Below are 20,994 nucleotides of genomic sequence, written 5' to 3' on the forward strand. Positions count from 1 at the left end.
ATACAATTTCTTAAGCAAGCAAACCTGAGGCAGCACAACAAAGCTTCACAGCCAGTATTAAGTTGGCAAAATTTGTTCACTGTGGTTTTTATAAAAACAAACCACAAACGCCAATCCTTCTTTTACAGTTTACAAGGAGGTAAAATAGCCTGTTGTGGTGCATTACAGATTATGCTTTTGTCTGAAAACTTATTTAACCAGAATTTATGATCTCTATTTTACCTTTCAGCAGCCTTTATCCATTAAATGAAGTTAACACATAGTAAGGAGCTTTATTTGGGCCAAAGTGAAAGCAATTTAGAGGCTATTTGACTTGCATGGCTCTCTTTGGTATTATTACCAACCCATGAATGGGTTGTATATACTCATAAATCTTCTGTCTGGAAAGGAGGGTTGAACTCCCTTGCAAATTTAAGCTAGAGCTGAAAAATCTAGACTTTTTATCTGATTTACACAGGGTTTTTAAAAGACGGGATTTTCTTCACTAAAGAAATAATTTCAGTATTATCTCTGTAAGATCTCACTGGAGAAAACCAACTCTTACACAACAGCACAGACATGGAGCTGAGAAGAAGTTATGTAACTGGAAGCTCCCAGAGCTGTGGGCTGTAGAGCCTTGCTGCTCCAAGAGCTGTCAGACACAGAGGCAGCACCTGCATGCAGATCTGTGACTGAGGAACACTTCTCCCTCATCCTGCAGAGCCAGGGAGCTGAGGGAAGCCAGGCTTCAGTGGGACACTACCCATATGCTGCTGCCTGCCCATGGAATGGATTGTACAGGCTGTGACAAACAGCAGCCACTTCTCCAAAGCCCTCAGTGAAGTGGGACACAGATGGTCACCAGCGCCCTCTCCACAGGCTGTGGCTGCTCTGCTTCAACACAGAGAAATCTGAAGAGCAAATCACTCTTGCAGACACCCAACCACACTATCTGTGTGGTGTTCTTGTATGCATGCTAATCAGCTTCTACAGTTTTTCCAGGAATGCTTCGTTTACAGGCAATCTAATCTCACACATTACATAGTGTGTCTTCTAACCTTATGCTGCTACAATTGAAATAAAGATATACAGATGAAAATCCTTAGAAAAATGAAATCCCAGAAAATAATGTGAAAAACATTCAATTAATTACATACAGCTCATATGTTTTCACAGATTCAGACATCTCAGTTACCTATATCACAGATTCATAACACTCACAAAAACATGAAGCCTGAATTTCTCTTTTTTGCCTATAGGTTCGGATGTGACCTCTGACCCTGACAACATCTCCAATCTCCAGCTTGGTTCTCTGGCTTACTGTTTCTTGGAGTTTCTTCAGCTGTTCAAACACACTGAGACTGCTGGGTGTGCTTGGATGACCTGCAAGAAGTGAGGGAAAGGGAGTCAGACACTAAAGTCAATGCATTAATTATCCTTTTGCATGTATACACCTAAGCACCAGAGGAGTCTTATCACTAAAAAAGGGTAAGGTCCCAGGCACCATGTGTCCTGGGTAGGAAAATTTCTGGGTGACAAAATTAGATTACTGTATTATACTTATTTAAATTGTTCATCTGGGGAAAATACAAAAGGGAGAAGGTACTGATTTACCACTGAAAATGTCATAGATAGGTTGCAAAATTGAAACATAAATTTGAAATAGTTTTTGTCATTTTTTGATTTTATCATGCTAAGATGGATGAGAGGGGAAAAGAAAAGTTAGCTGAACTTTTTATACAAAAGAAGAATGAGTCATCTGAGGTGGGGCCAAAGCATTCATGTGATGCAATTTGATGTCTACACTGAGGGGAATGCAAGTGAGGTGAATGCAACTTGACAGAACTTCAGGGTTTACATAACACAGCTATGTAGGACAGTAAATCCTTCATAATTTAAAACCTAATTATTGCTCCAAGTATCCCTGATCACAATTACAAAAGGCTGGAAGAAAGTTTCTTGTTCCCCCCAAGAGCTTTCTTTAGCAGGTACAAATGAATGAATTGCCATTCTTAGCATAGTGTCCATCCAAGCACTACTGATGTATGTGTAAAATAAGAACACAAGGCTGAAAAGCATTCTTGACCCTCATTCTATTTCAAGCAGTATTTCATGCAATTCCTTTTAATGCATCTAAGTTCCTCATTTAAGTTCCTTAAAACTGATTTGATTGCGTGTCTCCTATTTTTTTTTTTGAGAGCTGTGCCAGATCATCACCTCTCTAAAGTGAGAACTGTCTTCTACATTACAGTTGGGACCATTTGTACCACCTGTCATAGGATCATTAAATATAAGTATGAATTATCTGTCTGTACAAATGGGCTTATTCCACAGATATCAGAGTTTTTAACTTTTTCATCAAGCTTTCCTTTCTCCATTCTATTAATATGTATCCCTAACACTGCAGATGACACCAGTAAGATTTATTTTGGTAGGATTTGATCAGTTCCATATTAGGGTTGTCAATCCACTACAAGGGCTTCCAAGAAGATTCAAAGTAGAAAGAATTCTGGACTTTGATCTACAAGAATCAGTGGGAGAAAAAGCAAAGAGACAGCCAGACACTAGTGAGTTGTTCTGCTAGTGAATGCAATATTACATTAATTTCAAATGCACAATTGCTGCACATTTAGGCCTTGCCCAAATTGTAAAAGACAGCTGGCATCCTCCCACTGTGTTTGAAGCTACTTTCAAGTTCATTGGTACAGTGTCTGTATGAGCAGGAATATGTGAATACAAACAAAGCAAGGATAAATCCTGAAACCATAATCACAAGGACAGGTCAATGGGCTGCCTTTGGAAACAGAAGTTGTGGCACGTTTCCAGCCTAGTTCCTTACTAGATGAAGTCACAGAAAGAACCTTAACAGGCAAATTCTCTCAACAATGTCACAGCACAGAACTGAAATATCATATTACTCAAATAAGGAAAAGGCAGGGACAGGACATAATGTAATGCTTGTATTGGCATCACCCTTGAACACAGCACAAAAACTAATAGAAAATTCCCAAAATGGCCCAGGGAGTATGATGTGGTGGGTTAAAATTAAAAAAAAAAAAAAAAGAAAAGAACAGTTGAATTTGCTCTTCTGCATGTTTGATCACTTACTAAATTACTTAAGATAGACATAAGTAAAAACATACAGTCAAAAGAAGGCTTATTTATTTGATAAATTACCTGATAAAGGTGTTTCTGCTACCATGGGATTTTTCCAGCAGACACAATTTATAACTCCAGTACTATCATCCACTGCAAAAAAAAATTCAAGAATTACAGACTAGGAAAGAAGGCAGTCATGTTCCAAGAAGTGAAGATATATAAATATGTAGGGAGATAACTGTCAAGGACATCTCATTCCAACTAGTTTGGAAGGTAAAGTGTATGTCCAAACTCTACTTGCATATTTGAAATAATTTCCACAGTTGTTTCAGACATGGAAGTAGCTCAGCACCAGATGTGCTTATGTGCATAGTCAGCAAAATAACAGGTATATTCTCAAAGAAAGATCATATAATAATTTAAATGATGAGGCTTCAGTACATATATTGGATACTAAGGGGTTTCAATCTTGTTGATAAGGCCAGGAGAAGAATCAGTTTTGAAGTCAGACAAATTAAAACAGGAAACCAGGCACAAACTACAGAAGCATTACTGTTACAGTGAGAAAACATAACTTCAACATTTGAGGATAAAACCATGTGAATAAACCAGGAGTGCAGCTACCTGCAGCTGCATTGTTTTCCATGCCAATATTATGCTCAAAGTCTGCTGGTCTTTGCAATATAGGATGATGTCCAGGGAGCAGAAAGGCAGCTCCTCTAGGCAGGAAGGACAGAAGACTTGCATACTTGTGGTTCTACTCTAAGCAAGGAATTCCTAGTTCAGAGTGTAGGTGCTGGTGGCATGCATGCCACTTCCTCTGCTGAAAAGGCTCAACATCTTCTCCTGAGCACCGAGCTGCTCTTCCTGTTCGGCCAGTGTCCAATGAAAATAAGTTTGACGATTTCTGCTCCAGGCACTGCAGTGTTGATGGCAGCAGGAAAAGACAAAACTCAAAGGAAACTAAAGTCTGTCTGAAGAATCAATTTTCTGTCAATCAAGGGACTGTATATAGATGGCCTGTGCAACAAACACTCTAAATAGAAAGACACTAAATGTCTGTCAAGGATCATCCAGCCAATGCACCTTGCTTCTTGAATGTAACATCTCCAAGACTGAGATTCCACTCCTCACAAATGGAAACCTGCAATTTTCTTCTGCTCCTTAAACCAGGTCCATGACTAAAAAAGTATCAGCAATGTTTACACGAAGGTGCTGATTGATACCTGCAGTAATTTCCTCTGGGAACCATAGTATCAAAGCAAAATTCCTTTGCATTGTCTCACATGCTTTAAAACAATCTCCCTATATGGGGGGGGTCTAATTGCAAATTATTGTTTTGCCTTCCTGTTTCCAAGCAGTTTAGCTGCACATTCCTATTAGAAAACTAACAGCACTTATAAAATGCAGGCAATTCCAAATTCCATCACAAAAATATGCTCCTCTCTTCTCTCTGTTTTGAGCTGCTGTGTCTGCAACTATTTCAGCAGCTTTAATTTTGTACCAGAGCACAGATAATGATCTGCTGGTAGGATTTCCTCTCCTTGGTACAGACAGACAGCAACTATTTTAGTCGGAGGCAGAACCCTCATAAGCCCTGGCCAAGCCATCCATGCAAGCCAGCAATGGCAACAAGAAGCAGGGCAGATAACATTTCACTCTTGCATTCCCGCAGTTTCTAGATGTTCCAGCTTGCACCAACCAAGACAGACAGGCTTCCTACCAAGGGCTTGGAAACAAACCAAGTAAGACTGAAGGATTAGGAGGCCAGACTCCTCCTCCTCAATGTAACAGCTGAAAACAGACTGACCTGTACTTGACCACAGAAGGGATCTGGTAGCAGAGCAAGGTTCTGAAACAAAGTTTTGCAATTTCATGGATGAAAGCTTTGAGTAAAAAGACAAGTAACTCCTGAAGTACAGATGAATGAGAACCCTTGCAATTGTATTCTAATTAGACATGAGAATGTTGATCTATTTTAAATGCACAAGGGGTCTACAAACTTTTGAAAACTTCCTGTGCTCCCTGTGCCGCCCTTCCTCATCTCTTTTGGTTTAACTTTTGTTTATTTGGGTTTTTTGTGGGTTTACTTTTTGTTTGTTGCATTTTTTCCCTGGTTTTTGTTTGTTTGTTTGACTTTGATTTCTTTGATTCTTGCTTAATTATTTGAGGGGTAGCTCAAAGCTACCTGCTAAATGAGATAATTGTCTAAATTTTTATTTCTTTATGACAAAAAGGGTGTGGGTCTTGTCAGGTCTGCATGAACCTACTGAGATGCTGGAAAATTATTTTTTTTAAGTCAACTGCCATTCAGCTTTTCAAGTCAGTTTTGGAGTACAAAGAAAACTACATGTGATGTTTGGTTTCATTAAAAAGGAAAGGGGACAAGAGAGGTCAGAAAGGTGCATTAGGTAAAATATGAACTTGATCAAAGCTATGTTTTAATTAGCTTTCTCCTAACTTATCATAATAATAGCAAGAAACAAACAAAACAAAGTGTCAAAATCAGAAATTACACAGCATGTAATTTTTATTTTTTAAGCCAGGAAAGAGTATATTAACTCTTTTTTTTACAATTATAATTTTGTCATCAGTTCTGGCTGTAGTTTTCAGCAGAGGACCTAAGAATCTTTAAAGTGAGTGAAGTGTATTCTGAAACAGACAAATAGGAAATGAGGGGGGAGGATCACGGCAGGGACACAAAGACATTTCAGTTCCCTATCAGAGGGAAAGTACAAAGGGGGAATTGCTTTGTAAGTCACTTTTAAGCAGATGGAGAGTGAGCAAGCCCTGAGCAGTGTGTGTCGCTCCAACTGATGCAACCCCTGTGACTCACCAGAGTCTGTTGAACCGAGAGATGCAAGAAGTTACAAGCAGGAAACTGTCTAAGAAGTTACAGCTTTGTGCTGGCAGAGTTGGCCTGCCTGAAAGGGAGGGCAGGCAGGGGAGGGACACCCTGGCAGGTAGCCTGAAAACTCAGACCAGGAACTGCTGGAACAAAGAGTGGAGTTGGATGTGAAAGGACAGCAGGAAAGAAAGCCAGGCTTACTGTGAGCTGCACTTGAAGGTCGGCTGATCTAAGGCCTTAATTCCACTACTCGGCAGTTCCTTTTAATTCTATTCCTCCACTTTCTGCTCCAGTCAAACATTTTCAACAAGTTTAGTTGTTAAACTGATGCTGAGAACAGCATGGAAAACCCTTACCCATAGAACTGGTTTTGTCTTGGTCATTTTGATTCTGTCTTCCTCACTTCTCATGAAGTGATAAATGCATTTGCAGTCATTGCCACCCTGCAGCAGTTTGATGCTGTGGAACCTGGGACCTGGTTAATTCATCAGCTGTATCTTCACAGTACTCCTGAGGCTCAGGGAACTGCAATCTTACAGGCAAGGGAACTGGGAAGGAGAGGCACCCTGTGACTCACCTCCACCAGGTGAAAATCCATGGCAGAAGAAAACACTGCCCATAAGGGCTTCAATAGGATCTGTGCATTTGGCTCCCTCTTCCTACTGTGAGGTGACCTCCCCCCACCTTTTGAAACTTGCCACATCACCACTGCTCCACTCTGCTTTTTCTCCAGATGTAAAAGACAGCTGAACAAAATGACAATCAGATGTTTCCATGTTAATAAAACTGAATACTGGGAAAAGCAGTATGGAGGAGACAACTCCCAGCTGGTGTTGGAAGGACTGGTACTATGATGCTTGAGTTCATTTGTTAAAACTCTTGTGCATCTAAACATAAACAAGCTCCTTACTGCTATTAGAAGTTGGCTCCAAGTTGTGACAAGACATACAAAAAGTAAGAAGGGATTTCTAAGGTTCAAATATGGAAGAAGTGATTTCCCATTTGTGGCCACTGTTAAATATGTTTGCTTCTAACCAAAGGTACTGCAAATAGGAGAGGAAGGTGGCAGAGTCCAGTGACAGAGCAACACCCAAAATTAAGATTTGCTGCATGACCCAACATTAATCAATTACTCTGTGCTATTTAATTCTCTATTTTTGAAGCAGAGATAAACAGCAGCTTCCCTACATTTGCTAAGTAATCTCAGCTGTAGATATACATTGTATATATATAATGTATATCTACAACTATATATATGTATGTATATATATGTATATATATGTATATATATGTATATATATGGATATATACATTACATATATATATATTTTATATATATATATATATATATATATATATATATATTTTATATATATACACAGATATATATATATACACACAGATATATATCTTAGGAAAAGAGCACATTTGTTTCAAGACTCCACAATGACCATGTTAGGAAACCTTTCAGTTGTAACAGTAACTAAGATAAAAGGCTGAGAAGTGCAAGAAGAAAGAAAGACATTTTCCTTACCTCCACAATTATAAAAGGCATCTCGCTCCTTTGTTTGAACCACTATCCCAACAACATCCACCTGTCTTATTGGATGTCCATTATAAAAGAATACACCTAGAAACAAAACATGCTGGATTAGTGTAACTATTTCTTTCAACAACTTACCCTACACAGTCACATTTGTCAATAAAAAACATACTTTCTTACATATTTAATATATCTTAAATTATACAGTGCCTGCACAGGAAAAATCCCCTGTATCACTGAAGACTAGGGACACTAAAAGGAGAAAGTATCAGCTGGATACAAAAGCTTGCTTTTGTAGAGTGTCAGAATCTTATTAACCTCTTGTTTTCCTGCACATCGAAAAAGAGTTTGAATGCTGCAAGCATTAGGGGGTTTTTGTTTGTTTGTTTTGTTGTTTCATTTGGGTTTTTGTTTTGCTTTGCTTTGGGGTTTTTTTATATCTTCATAAGGCTTCAGAATAAATAATAGAACACAAAGGAAGCAGTTTGAGCTTCTCACAATGCAGCTGTTCCTGATTAAGGCAGAGCCTCCGAAAGGAAAACTAACATAATTCTGTCTTTCATTTCTAGAAGAACAGGAGCCGTGGGGGCAGGGGGAGAGCAACAGTCCTCTCAGACTGCAGAGTAAACTACTGCAGTCCTTGTGGACTGCATCCTGAACTTCAGTTTCTGAAAACACATGCTCTAAAAGCATCCCTTCAAAGCTATTTTTGTGCATCCATAAAGATAACTTAAATAACACTTAGAAACATGTCCAGGAAACAGTGAGAAATCACAGCCCAGTGGACTCTGACAGCACTGAGGTTGCCTTGCTCTGTCACCCTTTTCAAGAGAGTGACAAATGTTGTTAACAAACACTAGTGTAAACATCATATACTGAGGCTTCACAGTCCAACAGCAGGAGGAAAATAGGGCAATAAGCTCCAAATATTCCCTGGGCTGGCTAGTTTTCAGTGAATGTGTTTTCTTCAGTTTTCAAATACTGCTGCTTTACTGAAATAAGCCATCTGGGATGTTCAATAACTGTCTTCTGAAAACTAGATAACTCGAGGGATTCAGAAGGGAACATTTGGATCCATACACCGTGGCAAGTGTTATTCTTACAAAGGGAAACACAGCAGCAAGGGAGTCAGAAAAATGTTCTCTATAAAAAAAACCTAAATCCAAAATCCAAAAATAACTTGTCCTACATAGCTAGCATCCTTAAATGAGCCTAGAATTAACTTTCTTCACGCAAGGCAGAGAGGAAACACAAAAGTTTCAGATGAAATCAGAGGTGATCAGCCAAACAGCTCATGAGCAGAATTTCTGCTCATAAAAATCCACTGCAGTGTTTTGAGGATGCATCTATGGCTATCATCTCAGATCTGGCTATACTAATTGTGCAGTCACTGGTCAGGTCTGGCATAGACAATGTTTAGCAGGTCTGTCCACTTGTCCCTCACTTCATTTACCAGGGCACAAATAAACACTGCTACAGAAACCCCCAGTGGAGATGCTCCCAGTGTATGTAATCACTCACTGAATCTTACAACATCTATGTAAAAGGTCTGGGATAGTTTCAGAGAAGGCTGTGGAGCAGAGACTCCAAGCTCCTAATTATGCAAATAAGCAACATGTTATTATGTTTGTTTCCCAGTTAGCAAGCTGAGTTTTGGCAGATGACAGAGACCAAATAAAACTGGTTCTCTCCATCCCCATAAATTCACGCAGAACTCCACCCTTACTCTCAGAGAAACTACCCAAATTAATTTGAAGAATGAAATTATATTTAACCTATTAAAAGTTGTTGGACTTGATGACTTCAAGGTGTAAATTACTCTTCCTGCCAGTTCATTTGTTCAAATTAAGTCCATATTGATAGCAATAAATATATACTAAATATTTGAAGCTGTAGTCAAACACATTCAGTGAGGTTCCTAATACCCCAGTAATCAACACAGAGAGTAAAATGCCACTACCACAACAGGCACAGCAGTGCTACAGGGGGCTACAGATACAGAGCTCTCTAGGGCAAGTGCTGGTCATGTCTGTACCAGCATTACTGTGCTGTCTGCCATTCCTTTAATTATTATTACCTCCTTTTATGCTATTTGTGGCTTCCCTTCCTTGTTGATAAACTGTCACAAAGCAGTGGTGCATGATAACTCTGAGAAAAGCTCATTTCCATGATGTGATTATGTGTTACAACTGAGTTTGACACCCACTCTCATTGCAAGGCTGCTAAGACAACACAATTGCTGTTTTTATCTGGGAGGTTTTCCAGCCTTCTTGTCACCATTTATAGCAGCAGAGTAATTGGCCAGGTTTGCTGCTTCCCTCTTTGTTGTTTTAAGGGATTAGTCACTGTGGCATCAAATCCTAATGTTTAAAAGTGGAAAGAAAAAACTCATTAGGTCATTCAGTCCATTTCCTCAGGGCCAATACAAGACCATTTTGTACAGTAAATTCCTGGCAATCTGTACAGTCAGAATATAAACAACCCCAGTGAAGGGCATCCCCCCTTTTTCCTGGGAAGGCTGTGCCATGGTCTAACAGATGTCATTCTAGGGATGTTTTTCCTGACATTCAGACTGTGTTTCTTTCCATTCTTCCTAGTTACAACTTTTTGTTTTGCACTCATTCATTCTTAATTACCATTACTTAATGACTGATTTATAATCAACCATATACTTAGCTTCAGCTGGTCTTTAAAAGCCCATTAAAGGCAGGAAGCATTGACAACAAACACCTACATCCTTCCCTCCCCAAAAGGTATTAATTTTAGTGTTTTTGTTGTGCTATCATTTGTTGCCAACAAATAAAATACACTGAAAAATGTCTGCTTTGGTGTATACACAGCACCAGGAGAATGAACACAATTCAGGATGTTGATTGTAGAAAATTCCATTTTATTTGAAGTGTGGTTTAGAAAATGAGGCAGGATTGCAAGCAAGCAGAGTGACAGATGCACAGGAAGTGGAGAAAGCTCAAATGTTCCAACTGTAAAGCTGATATCTTGACATGACAGATACCACCTCCTTAAGATGATCTTAGGAAAAAAAACCCCACAGGTAATAATAAAACTGAAAAAGTTCCTGAAGCAGAAGCAAACTCATTTAAGTAAAAGAACAGGAAGAGAAGTAAGAAGGGAAATTCAGGTATTTTGGAGGGGGAAAAAAAGAGCACGACTGTACTTTCTAGGACTGTTCCTGCTATCATGAAATGTTTATTGGTGTTTATAAGGTTAATTATTCTGAATTTAGCATGTGTATGTACTAATGTTCAAGTCCAAACTACAGCCCAATTCTGCTGGCATTGAATTGTGTTGTATTTTGTTTGAAAACAATTAAAATATCTGTAACTGATGAAGAACAGTTTTTACCAGATGCATTTCCCACAGCAGCACTACTAGAAGACATTTATAAGACAGTTGAAAAAGGCCTGTAAATAAAACTTACTGTAGGACAAACATCAACAACAGTTGATGTAGCCTAATTATTGGATTCAAGACAAAATCTCTCGCTATGTTAAATAACCAAGATAGACTGGTATTTGTGGTTTATGAAGTCCTTATGTACATAAAAATGGCTGCAACAAGAGAAAAAAAACCTGTCAGTCCTTCATTTCTCCAAAAACAGCATTGCTGCTATCCTTGCTGTTAAACAAAACTGAAAAATAATAACAAAACCTACAAGGCAAAGCATATTCAAAAAGCCAAACATGGGTACTTAGTCTCTGTGGACAGAAAAAAAAAAAAACCACAAATAAAACATCAAAACCAAACCAAAGACATACACTGTGCTTAGAGCTTATTGCTTTTCCTCATTAATTCTAAGTTCTCTGGGTTCCTCCCTAATAATCTTGCACTGTGTCAGGCTTCAGTTGGGAGTAATGAACCCTTCCACAGCAGAAGACACACTGCAGTCTATTTACAGCCTGGGTAAAGAAAACAGCAGCTCAAGGTCAGAGCTGTGCTGCTTCAGCCCAAGCTCACACGTGGGTGACACTGCAGACCAGCAGGACACAGACTGCAAAGCAGACACTTGTGGGGTGAGGTCCAGCACGGAGGCCAGAGTTTACAATAAGGCTGTTCCAATGTATGAAGAATGTAATTTATCAGGATATCTAGAAATGAAGGAGACAAAACCTCAAAACTTGTATCTGTCTTATAATGTATTAATATCCATAGGAAAAAGTAAAATCACATATCCAGCAATGTCATCAGCTGTCAAAATCGTGCAAAAAATGTAGAGACAGTGGAGAGATAACAATGCATATAGCCAGAAAGGACAAGCATATTTTAGAATTAACCTTATCAGAATATAACAAGCACCACCACACAGAGGAAACACAACATTACCTTAATGTAAAAGAGGTTCTGGAGAAAAAAGAAAACCATTTTAACAAATATATTTTATTTTTCACATACATTTCACATACACACATGTTCTTAGAACTGCTAAAAGATACTAAAATCACTTAGCTTAAGATAATGGAATACTACTTTACTGATGTTTGTGAAGTATTCTTCAATCCCTTCATAAAAAAGCACAACATAAATCAATTATAATACTGTGTGCATCATAATCAGCACATATAAATACATACCTGGCACCTGTATAGATTCTCTCATTTCTGTAATATCTTTTATATAAAGTCTTGCAAATGCAGAAAATACAGGATCTATGCCCCAGTGCAGAGAAGGCATCTCTTCTTCATACTTCTCAGACTCAGACTGCATCCGAAACCTGTGAACACAGAAAGACCTGAAATTGTTTTCTACAAAGGTGAAGAACTGTTCACATATATTATTTTTCACATAAATGTAAAAACAGCTCATGAGTATACACACAATAATACAGCAGAGCTGAGGATGAGACACTGGAGTTTATCAAATAAAATTTTATATTTATCTATCAATATTTCATGTGTTACCACATGAAATATTCAAAGTATCAATACTCGTGATTTGTTTGAAGTACTGAGAATCCAGCAACATTTCCCCCAGTAACTTCAAATGAAATAGAACTTCAGAGACTTTTCCTCTCCAAATCCATAAACAGAGAACTAAAGTCAACATTTGTTTAAAAGAGCAGGACTCTGGGATCCTAAGTGGTTACTTTCTCTACAGATGATTATTATTCTCCCATCATTCTCCTTCCCTCCCCCAACATGCTCATTGTTTGTCCTGTGCTTTATTGTGGAGTTGAGGGAGGATGACTTTATTTAAAACAAAAGCAGCCATCCCTTTTTTATTTTGGGCATGTAGTCTCCACTAACTTTGAATTGTTACTTTTACCCTTTCAGATTTCACAGTTTAATACCTGCCATCTTCTGCCATTACAGATCCAGTTCTGCTTATCACAGTGTTGATGTCAAAAACCCCAGCACTCGATTCAGAAAGATCCTCATAAAGATTTGAAAGCTGAAAATACTTTCCATCAGCTTCTCCTGTATGGACAGGTACACTGTTCCAGAAAGGCTTTCCAGGTCACCTTCCAGTGGGTGTCAGCCCCTTGCAGCTCTAAGTCAAAGGTGCTAAGTGGACTGATTTTGAATAGCGTGCTTGCTATAGGGCTGAGATTTGGCAGCTCCAGCCCCCTGAGAGGGAGCAGCTCCCAGGGATCTCTGCGCTCTGGGAGAAGCACTGGGAGCTACTGATGTAATGACAACACATCATGACCATCACAAAAGCACTTTGCCTCATGAGAAATTACAGAGCTTGGATTCTATCTGGTTTCTGTTCTAATGCTTAAGCTTTAATTTGAGGCAAGGGAAATGAAAAAGGGTTTAGCACAACAGAGTGTTGCTGACATTTACTCTATACTGTGTACGGAACTGCAGTTGATAATTCATGTCCAACTTTAAAAAAAAATTACTTAAGTGAAAAAAAAAAAGAAAAAAGGCAGTGTTATTTACCCTTCCCTGGACTGGTCATTTCTTTGGTGAGATGTTGAAAATATTTGATTTAGTCAGTTCCAGCAGTAACGTCACTATTGAGTAATAAACTGAAATTGTTTTGATTACACCTGGATTCATGTCTCGCTCCTCACTACAGACAGTTCTTCCCAGTCTTTCCTTTTTCACCTGCAAGATCTACTCAAAAAGTCACACCATTCCTTTCTCACTCCAGTCTCCCCATGAAGCACCCTTTTTCTACTGCTGAATTGAGACACTGCTCAATAGAGATTTAGAAATTAAGCTGTTAAGTGTATGATTTTAACACAAGCTGCTATTCTTCCATATGGCAGTTCTTTGGATACTTGCTACAGTCTATGTCAAATTTAGACCATAAAGTTTCTCAAGAGAACAAATGGTTTGAACCTGTATTTTACTTGGCATGCTCATTTTCTTAACAAAATTAGTTTCCTCATCTCTTTTTGCTTTCAGTCTATAGTACAAAGTTCCATTCTTTTCTGCTTCATGCCCCTCAATTTGCTCTGCATGGTTACAAAGCCTGTCACAGCTCAGCACCTGTTTTTCCTTCTAGACAGGCAGCAGACTGAGATAACCAGCCAAAAAGAGACAATCAGGTAACAAGTCTGTCTAATCTTTTGTATTTTGGATAAACAACAGATGCTCCTTGGGGCAAAAAGCAGAAGTCACCTCTGCACATGTATGCATCTGAGGGGAAATCAATGAAGCAGCTCCACTGGAGATTAAAAATATCTGTATTCTGGCATTTTATAGCCACTTGTCAAGCCTGAAATCCCCAAATGTTAATAGAACAAGTCCAAGCACACTTTTAGAGATATTTACACCCATCATATGTCTTTATGTAGTGACCACACTGTTTGGTTCAAGCCTACTATGGACACACAATGTTTTATCTTTCAGATCTGGCAAAGATTCCTTGACGAAAACTAAATTGTGCCCCCAGCACTATGAAGGCATCACAGGATTCCTTGAAGTCCACAAGACAAATTTGCTGAAGTCCTGAATTACAGACATTCCATCCACACCAGGCTGGGACAGTGAAACCGTACCCCAGCCACCCACTCACTTTCAGCAATGTCTGACAGGCACACGAGAGCATTCTGCACAGCAGCCAGTCTTCCCTGGCCTCCTCACAGTCCCAAGAACCCTCCCAAGCCCTGACATCACCCAAAACCAAGCCTATTTTCTTCCTTCCCTCCCAAGCGGTCAGCTTGGTAGCTTCATTACAACAGTGGCCTATTTAAAGCCAAAAGCTTGTGTTCAGTTGGAAAGAAAAGGTATTTAGTGCCTCATGGATGTACAGCTTGCCTCCAATACTGTTAGTACCAGTCCACTCTTCTCAGCAGTTGTCTATCTGCTCCTAAAGCAAAGCAAGATGTAAATTATTTCCAAAGTATCTATTCAGTGAGTTTCCAAGCTCTCAATTCTAAGATTGAGAGTTAAAAAATGTAATTCCTATAATGCTGACAAAACTCTTCCAATCATTTATCTTTTGATATATAATAGTATCTTCCCGTAACTTTTTCCTAAGTTGGCACAGGAAGCCTCCCCATCCCGGGGTTAATTAGTGAGTCATCCTGGCAAAAGTGGAACTTTCCATTATGCTACAAGTGTTTTCAGCTCTTAACTGGTACCATTGGTGATATGCTATCAGCAAGGAAGATAAGAGCTGCCCTGTACAATGAAGAGCCAAGGGGCAAATAGGGGCATTGTGGAGATGCACAACGTTATAATCAATGAGAAGCAGACAGCAAACAATAGACAATTCTGAACAGATACTATCTAATTAATGTTTAAGGATTAAACTGGCTTTTGCTGGGAGATGGTGATCAGGCTTCGCAATATAAACAACACAGAGTCCTAGCAAAAGGTCATTCCTTGCTGCATTTTGTTTTAAGTGCAGTGTAATGACTTCAGGGTTGCTGCAGTGCAAGGAATTCAATCATGTTACAGGAGAAAAAAAGGCAACAGAGGCATCTAGTCCACAAGTTAATTAGACAGAAGATATCAGTATTCTATTTTTAACTCCAGAAAAAGGCTATGAAGGCATAATCAAAACCAAAAGAAGAATTAAGTTCTTCTTGGGAAAACAACTCTGTTTGAAGGGCAGAAATCTAAAGTTTATATAGTAGGTATCTAGATACAAATAAACAAGAAGCCTCTATTTGATATTTTTCTAACATTAAAATTGGGCTGTCTCTTCCACCTACTGCTATCGAAGTTAGCTTTCCTGACTCTACTGAGAAGTCAACCAAGTCCTTAACCACCAGAGCTCCCTTGTAAGCTCAGCAAGGTATTATCCTAGAAGGATAGCAAGGAAAATTGGCACCCTTCCCAACCAAAAACCTATTTTCATTCTTCCCTTCTAAGCAGCCTACCTGGTAGTTTTGTCTCAAGAGTTTCCTATTTAACACCCTATTGATTTATTCAATAGAATCCACCATGTACCTTTTCTAAAAAAGTAAACATTCTTCTTCCAATCTCAATGCAATTTAAACCTCAAAGAAGAGTATCTGTTTTAATGTTTCTTGTTGTCTTTTCTCCAAATTTGATTAACAACCAAAGCTCTTGGAGAAATTGCCTTAGTTTGAGATTAATAATTTTGAGCCAAGAAAATGTCTTGCCAGTGGCTGTCTGCAACTGCTGTGTAAGTGCTGGCACACTGCTGCAAAAACTCTTTTTCAATCAGAAAAAGAGTGTGAATGTGAATCAGAAACAGAGAATTTCTGCACTAATACAGGCAACTTAAACATCCTACCAGCCTTTCACTCTTCTCCAAAGGCTGCCACTACCATGCTAGCACTCACAATGTACATTAGAAACAGCTCCTAAACTGTTGGAGTTGCCAACCCAGTGCATTAAAACAACTTAAAAGTCATCACTGGTTTACTTGAATAAATTAGGCCAGAAACTGTGGCTGTCAAAAACTGCTCCACAGGTCAGTCATTCCTGCCACAGACAAAGCAACTTGTGGAAAGAGGAGCAGAGTCAACAGCTGGGTTTTGTAACACCCTCTATCATCTGAATTGAAATCATCTGTGTCTGAGTCAACACCCTATGTGACAAATGACTATTATTCAACTCTTCATGATCAGCAGAGGCAATTCCAGCATGGTACAGTCAAATCCACAATTTTTCAGGAAATGTTTTTAATTACCTACAGCCACATACAACATTTTAAATTAAAACCAAACAAACCCATTGTATTATTATACAAGTAAATCTTACTGAACTGTGAAGTAAAGCTTTTGGTTAGAGTTAATATGGAACAAAGCTTCTAGACATGAAATTCACCCAGAGGTTTTTAAAAAATACATAATTAAAAGAAAGTTTCCAACACCAGTTACAAGATGAACACCATCAGTGACTTACTGAAAGACAAAAAAAAAAGTCTCCTGGAAAACAGCTGTTGGAAAACTATCAAACAGTAAGGTAAGGCCAGTTTGGATACACCTCCTTCCTGGTTATTCTATTACAAATCAAGATGGGGCAAGCACTTTCAGTCTTTCATAACAAACCACCTTCTACTTCGGTCATGTTAAGTCCTGTCAGGTGTGATGCTACATGCTGCATGTCTTGTAGTTCTTATATGTAAATACAAGTCCAATTTAAAGACATAGTTTCAAAACAACATTAAGAAATCTAGAACTCCTCTGAACTTCCAGAAGTTTAGCACTTCCTGAAATGTTATTTGTAGAAGGGTTTAACATTTGTGTACGCTGTTCAGATAACAATTTACCAAAGAATGAACTATAGATTTTTTCTTAAAGATACTCCTTGAAATTCCAAACATTGTATGTCTTTTACTTACATTAGTTTTTATCACAATACTGGTAAGTGAAGAGCAAGACAAGAGGGCCATCACTGCAACCTTTAGCCAGTGGGGAATCTAACAACCCAGAAAGGCATTGCCCACAATGCCCATAAGGCAGAATACAGGTAGGGGCAAAAAAGCCTTGTTTTATCAATAAACTGACATGGTTGTTGTGTAACAGTCTTCCAGTGGAGTTAATTTCTCCATGTCATAACTTGTAACGTGTTTCCCAAACTGGCTCCTCCAACATCCACAGCCATGGAAGGAAGGGGACAAAGCTTACAGTCCTAGATTACCTCATTTTGGCATTGAGACTTGTTTTATATGCAAGCTAAACCTTGTAACAAGGTTTTGGAACTCAATTTTCCAAAAGCATGATTCTGAAAAAACTAACAGTGAAGTGTGTAACAAAAAAACCAGTAGAAGTAGCTCTTTCTGGTCCTTGTACCATGCATTAGATACAATTTCCCAGGGATCAAGAAATTTGTGTGGGAGAACATGCACTGGAACAGATTGCCCAGAGAGGATGTGGAGTCTCCCTCACGGGAGACATTCCACAACTGTCTGGACAGAATTCTCACTAATGTGGTCTAAGGGGCCCTGCTTGAGCAGGAGGTTGGACCCTTCCAACCTTATCCATTCTGTGATTCTGTAATTTACTGGTATAATACACAGGAATTAACTAACAGAGAAAAGATTATAAAAAGTTACCTTTCCTACTCTGTTTTAGCAGTGTAACATAGATTTAGCATCACCTCCTGAATGAACATTTTCAATTTTTAGAAATTTGCATAGAAGTGACTAGCATTTCTTAATAGCTTTCTGAGGCTACTGTGCCTGTGAACTCCACAAGATTGACTAAATTTCTAGAGGCAAGCATTCCTGTTCATTTCCCTCCCTCCCCTTTAAACTGGTTTATGCATCTGGTTTAAATTAGAACAGCTTCTGGAATAAGTCAGAATTTATATGAACATTCATTGCACTACAGAGCACTCCATTACAACCTGAGATTTCAAAATAACTAACCTATGACTTGGTTTTCTCCCATCTTTAAAACCTTGTTCCAAATCCCACTGAAAGGCACGAAATGGACAGAACATTATTTAGATACTTGAAAATACCTCCCTGTGGCTGTAACTTCTTCCATGAGTCACTGTCACAGTTAACATGATAAACTCATTACTATTTCTGACTTCTTGGTATGTAAAGAAAGCAACAGCCTTTCATAAACTAAATTGTCTCCTTAATTGCATTTCAATTTGAATAAATGCCATTTCCTACCTCATGCTCTTAAAAGAAGTCACTGCTGTATACTCTATCCAGAAAATTGTATTAGTACTCAGTCAGAAGTCACAGGAATTATTTTTTCATGTAAAATTTTATTTCCTGATACAATTCAGTCCAAGTAATGTAATGAGCTTTTTTTTTTTGGCTTAATCCATAAATCTCACACAGTGTACTATAAAATATAATTTTGAGGATTAGCTATTAAAGATCCCTTCTGTCAAAAAATAAACATTTCAGGGCACTTGAGACAAAAAGTGCATCACATCACAATACTCTGTTCTGTCATAAGCAAGTGCTAGTGGCCAAAGTTTGCACAGACTATTGTTGGACAAACAGCAGCTGCTGTTTGCCTTAACAATTGCCACATTATTGCAGCTCCACTCACTGCTGCTGCATCAAGATGAGATCCACAGGAGACCAAATTCTACTGTACAACAGTCCACTATTTTTTTGCCTCATTTTCTAGGTAAAAAGAACATTGCACACACAGAAATTATTACAGACATGGTTGTAATACAAAAATAACATTATGCAATGAAAAACTTCGCTTTTTTCAGTAAAATAATTTAATAGTTTACATTAATAATCTCATATTCTATGTTTTTTCCCTTCTTTGCTAGTAGACATATCTGCAATATTATCCCCCTGAAATGTCTCTTTTTGGGATATTACTAAGAAATCAAGTCTTTAGTATTGTCAAATTTTCCTTTATTGTGCATGTAGGAAATGTTCCCTATTTGACACGATGATATATTATTAAATAATTGTAGAAGGCATAATAAACTTCCTGGTTATCCTTACCACATAACCAGGATTGGGTTTGATGGCTGGCCAGCCAGCCAGCCATAATTAAAAAAAAATATTAAAACATAATTAATTTTCATATTACAGAACAAGTTATTTGGTCTCAAGATTCCAGAGCTGATCAGGATCACAAGAGAACACAAAGTCCATTCTGGAAAAAAAAGGCTCCTGGGAAACAGTAAAAGAAAAGAAAATCAGGATTTACAGAAAGAAAAGCAGCAATACATGTGGGCTTTCTGTTCAGACGTTTTTTGTGCCAGTATTGACTGAGAGCAATACTGAGATGCAAAGCTATCTTTATCCCTTAATAAATTTCTAATCCTAGCTACTATGTGAACTAATGCAAATTTGAAAGCCACAAACAAAAAGAGCAAATCAGCTCGTGACTGCTATGCAAGAGGAAAATGTCTAATTACCATCTGGAGGAAAGGCAATCATGGTGCACTGTGTGCAAGACATGCTTTCATGTGATTTAACTAAAGCTTCTAACAGCTATCAGATGGAGGGGGCTCCACAAGTTCTAAATAATTTGCTTTGCATTCATGTACAGTTTTGATCAAATAAATCCCATTTCAAATGAAATATAACCTCAAATTATTAAAATGGTTAGAAGGAATACTGCAATGTAGCTAAGAGTAGTAGTATTTAAAAGGATATTATTATTATTATTTAAAAAAAAGACTGTTCTAGATGGAACTCATTACTAGTCATCACAATATGGAGAGAACTTTTATTGAACTACTGTATGAAAAAAATGGAAATATCTACCAGTGCAGCACAGTATTTTAATATTAACTGAAAATTCCTATAAAAGGAGCTTTTTGAGTTAAATACAAACCAAAAAGCGTGCAGTCTTCTTGAAAAGCTTTATCATGAGGATCTGAAGTTCTTAATTGCAGTAGTCAATTAATCAAAGAGAATCAGCTATGTAAGTTTCAAGTTGTTGATGCATTCCATTAAATCTGAGGTTTGCTTCTCACTCCCTTACAAAGACATATGACTATTTCTGAATATCAGTCTTGAAGAGGGTTTTCTTGTAGATCAACTAGAAGCAATAAGAAAAAAACTTTTGCTATAGCCTCAATAAAGTCAACATGTTAAAACTTCAATGCTTTTGACATTCTATGTTTCCAAGAAATATTCTTGTATTTTTTGTTGAAATATCTGATCCTTATTCAGACTTTGATATTTACATGATTGTTTTTTTCTTCTGCCACTTAATTTCAGATAAAGTGTATTCAATAAACAATCACATATTTACTTGGAAACATTCAGGTAATTTGGCAATTTTTATATCTGCTCTGTCATCATTCCCAGAAGTGTTGCTGACAACAAGAGAAATGAATTCCAAGAGTTCTGCTGGCAGTGGAGTCTCTATAGGTAGGAAGAACTCCCATTATATGTTACCAGGAAAATTCACCTTACACAGATAAATACTGTGATAAAGATAAGCATCTAAAATGGGAAAGGTGAATTGCCCTGTGAAGATACATTTCCCTACTGACTGCTGAAAATTACGGCAAATTTAAACACACAGACTTTTCTGAAGCCAAAATTAGACTAATCCTATTCCTAAACATTTTAATATTCAATGCTTTTTACTTCAAACATCGAGTAATATCCTCATATATTGAAGCTTCCAAATGCCACATCTTTCTTTGGCAATTCTTGGATTAACTGGTCCTGGAGTCAGGCAGTAAAA

At 38.0% G+C, this 20,994-nt stretch overlaps 1 protein-coding gene across 4 annotated transcripts in view; it reads right to left on the bottom strand.

The window, feature by feature from the left end:
* Positions 1–20,994, bottom strand: part of STN1 (STN1 subunit of CST complex) — a 38,363-nt gene that overhangs the window by 13,136 nt on the left and 4,233 nt on the right. For 2 of the 4 annotated variants that reach the window (XM_021536302.3, XM_021536303.3), the window contains exons 2-5: positions 12,059–12,198; positions 7,461–7,556; positions 3,157–3,228; positions 1,201–1,362 (exon numbers count right to left, since the gene is read on the bottom strand). In XM_021536302.3, the coding sequence (XP_021391977.3) occupies positions 1,201–1,362; positions 3,157–3,228; positions 7,461–7,556; positions 12,059–12,191 (463 nt within the window). In that variant the 5' untranslated portion in view covers positions 12,192–12,198. Of the gene's footprint in view, positions 1–1,200; positions 1,363–3,156; positions 3,229–7,460; positions 7,557–12,058; positions 12,199–12,774; positions 12,939–20,130; positions 20,338–20,994 lie in introns of those variants that run through there. The other 2 variants (XM_085583685.1, XM_085583684.1) reach the window with 2 other exon arrangements.

The sequence above is a fragment of the Lonchura striata genome, chromosome 6 (genome assembly GCF_050655825.1).
Source record: "Lonchura striata isolate lonStrDom1 chromosome 6, ASM5065582v1, whole genome shotgun sequence".
Lineage (NCBI taxonomy): Eukaryota > Metazoa > Chordata > Aves > Passeriformes > Estrildidae > Lonchura > Lonchura striata.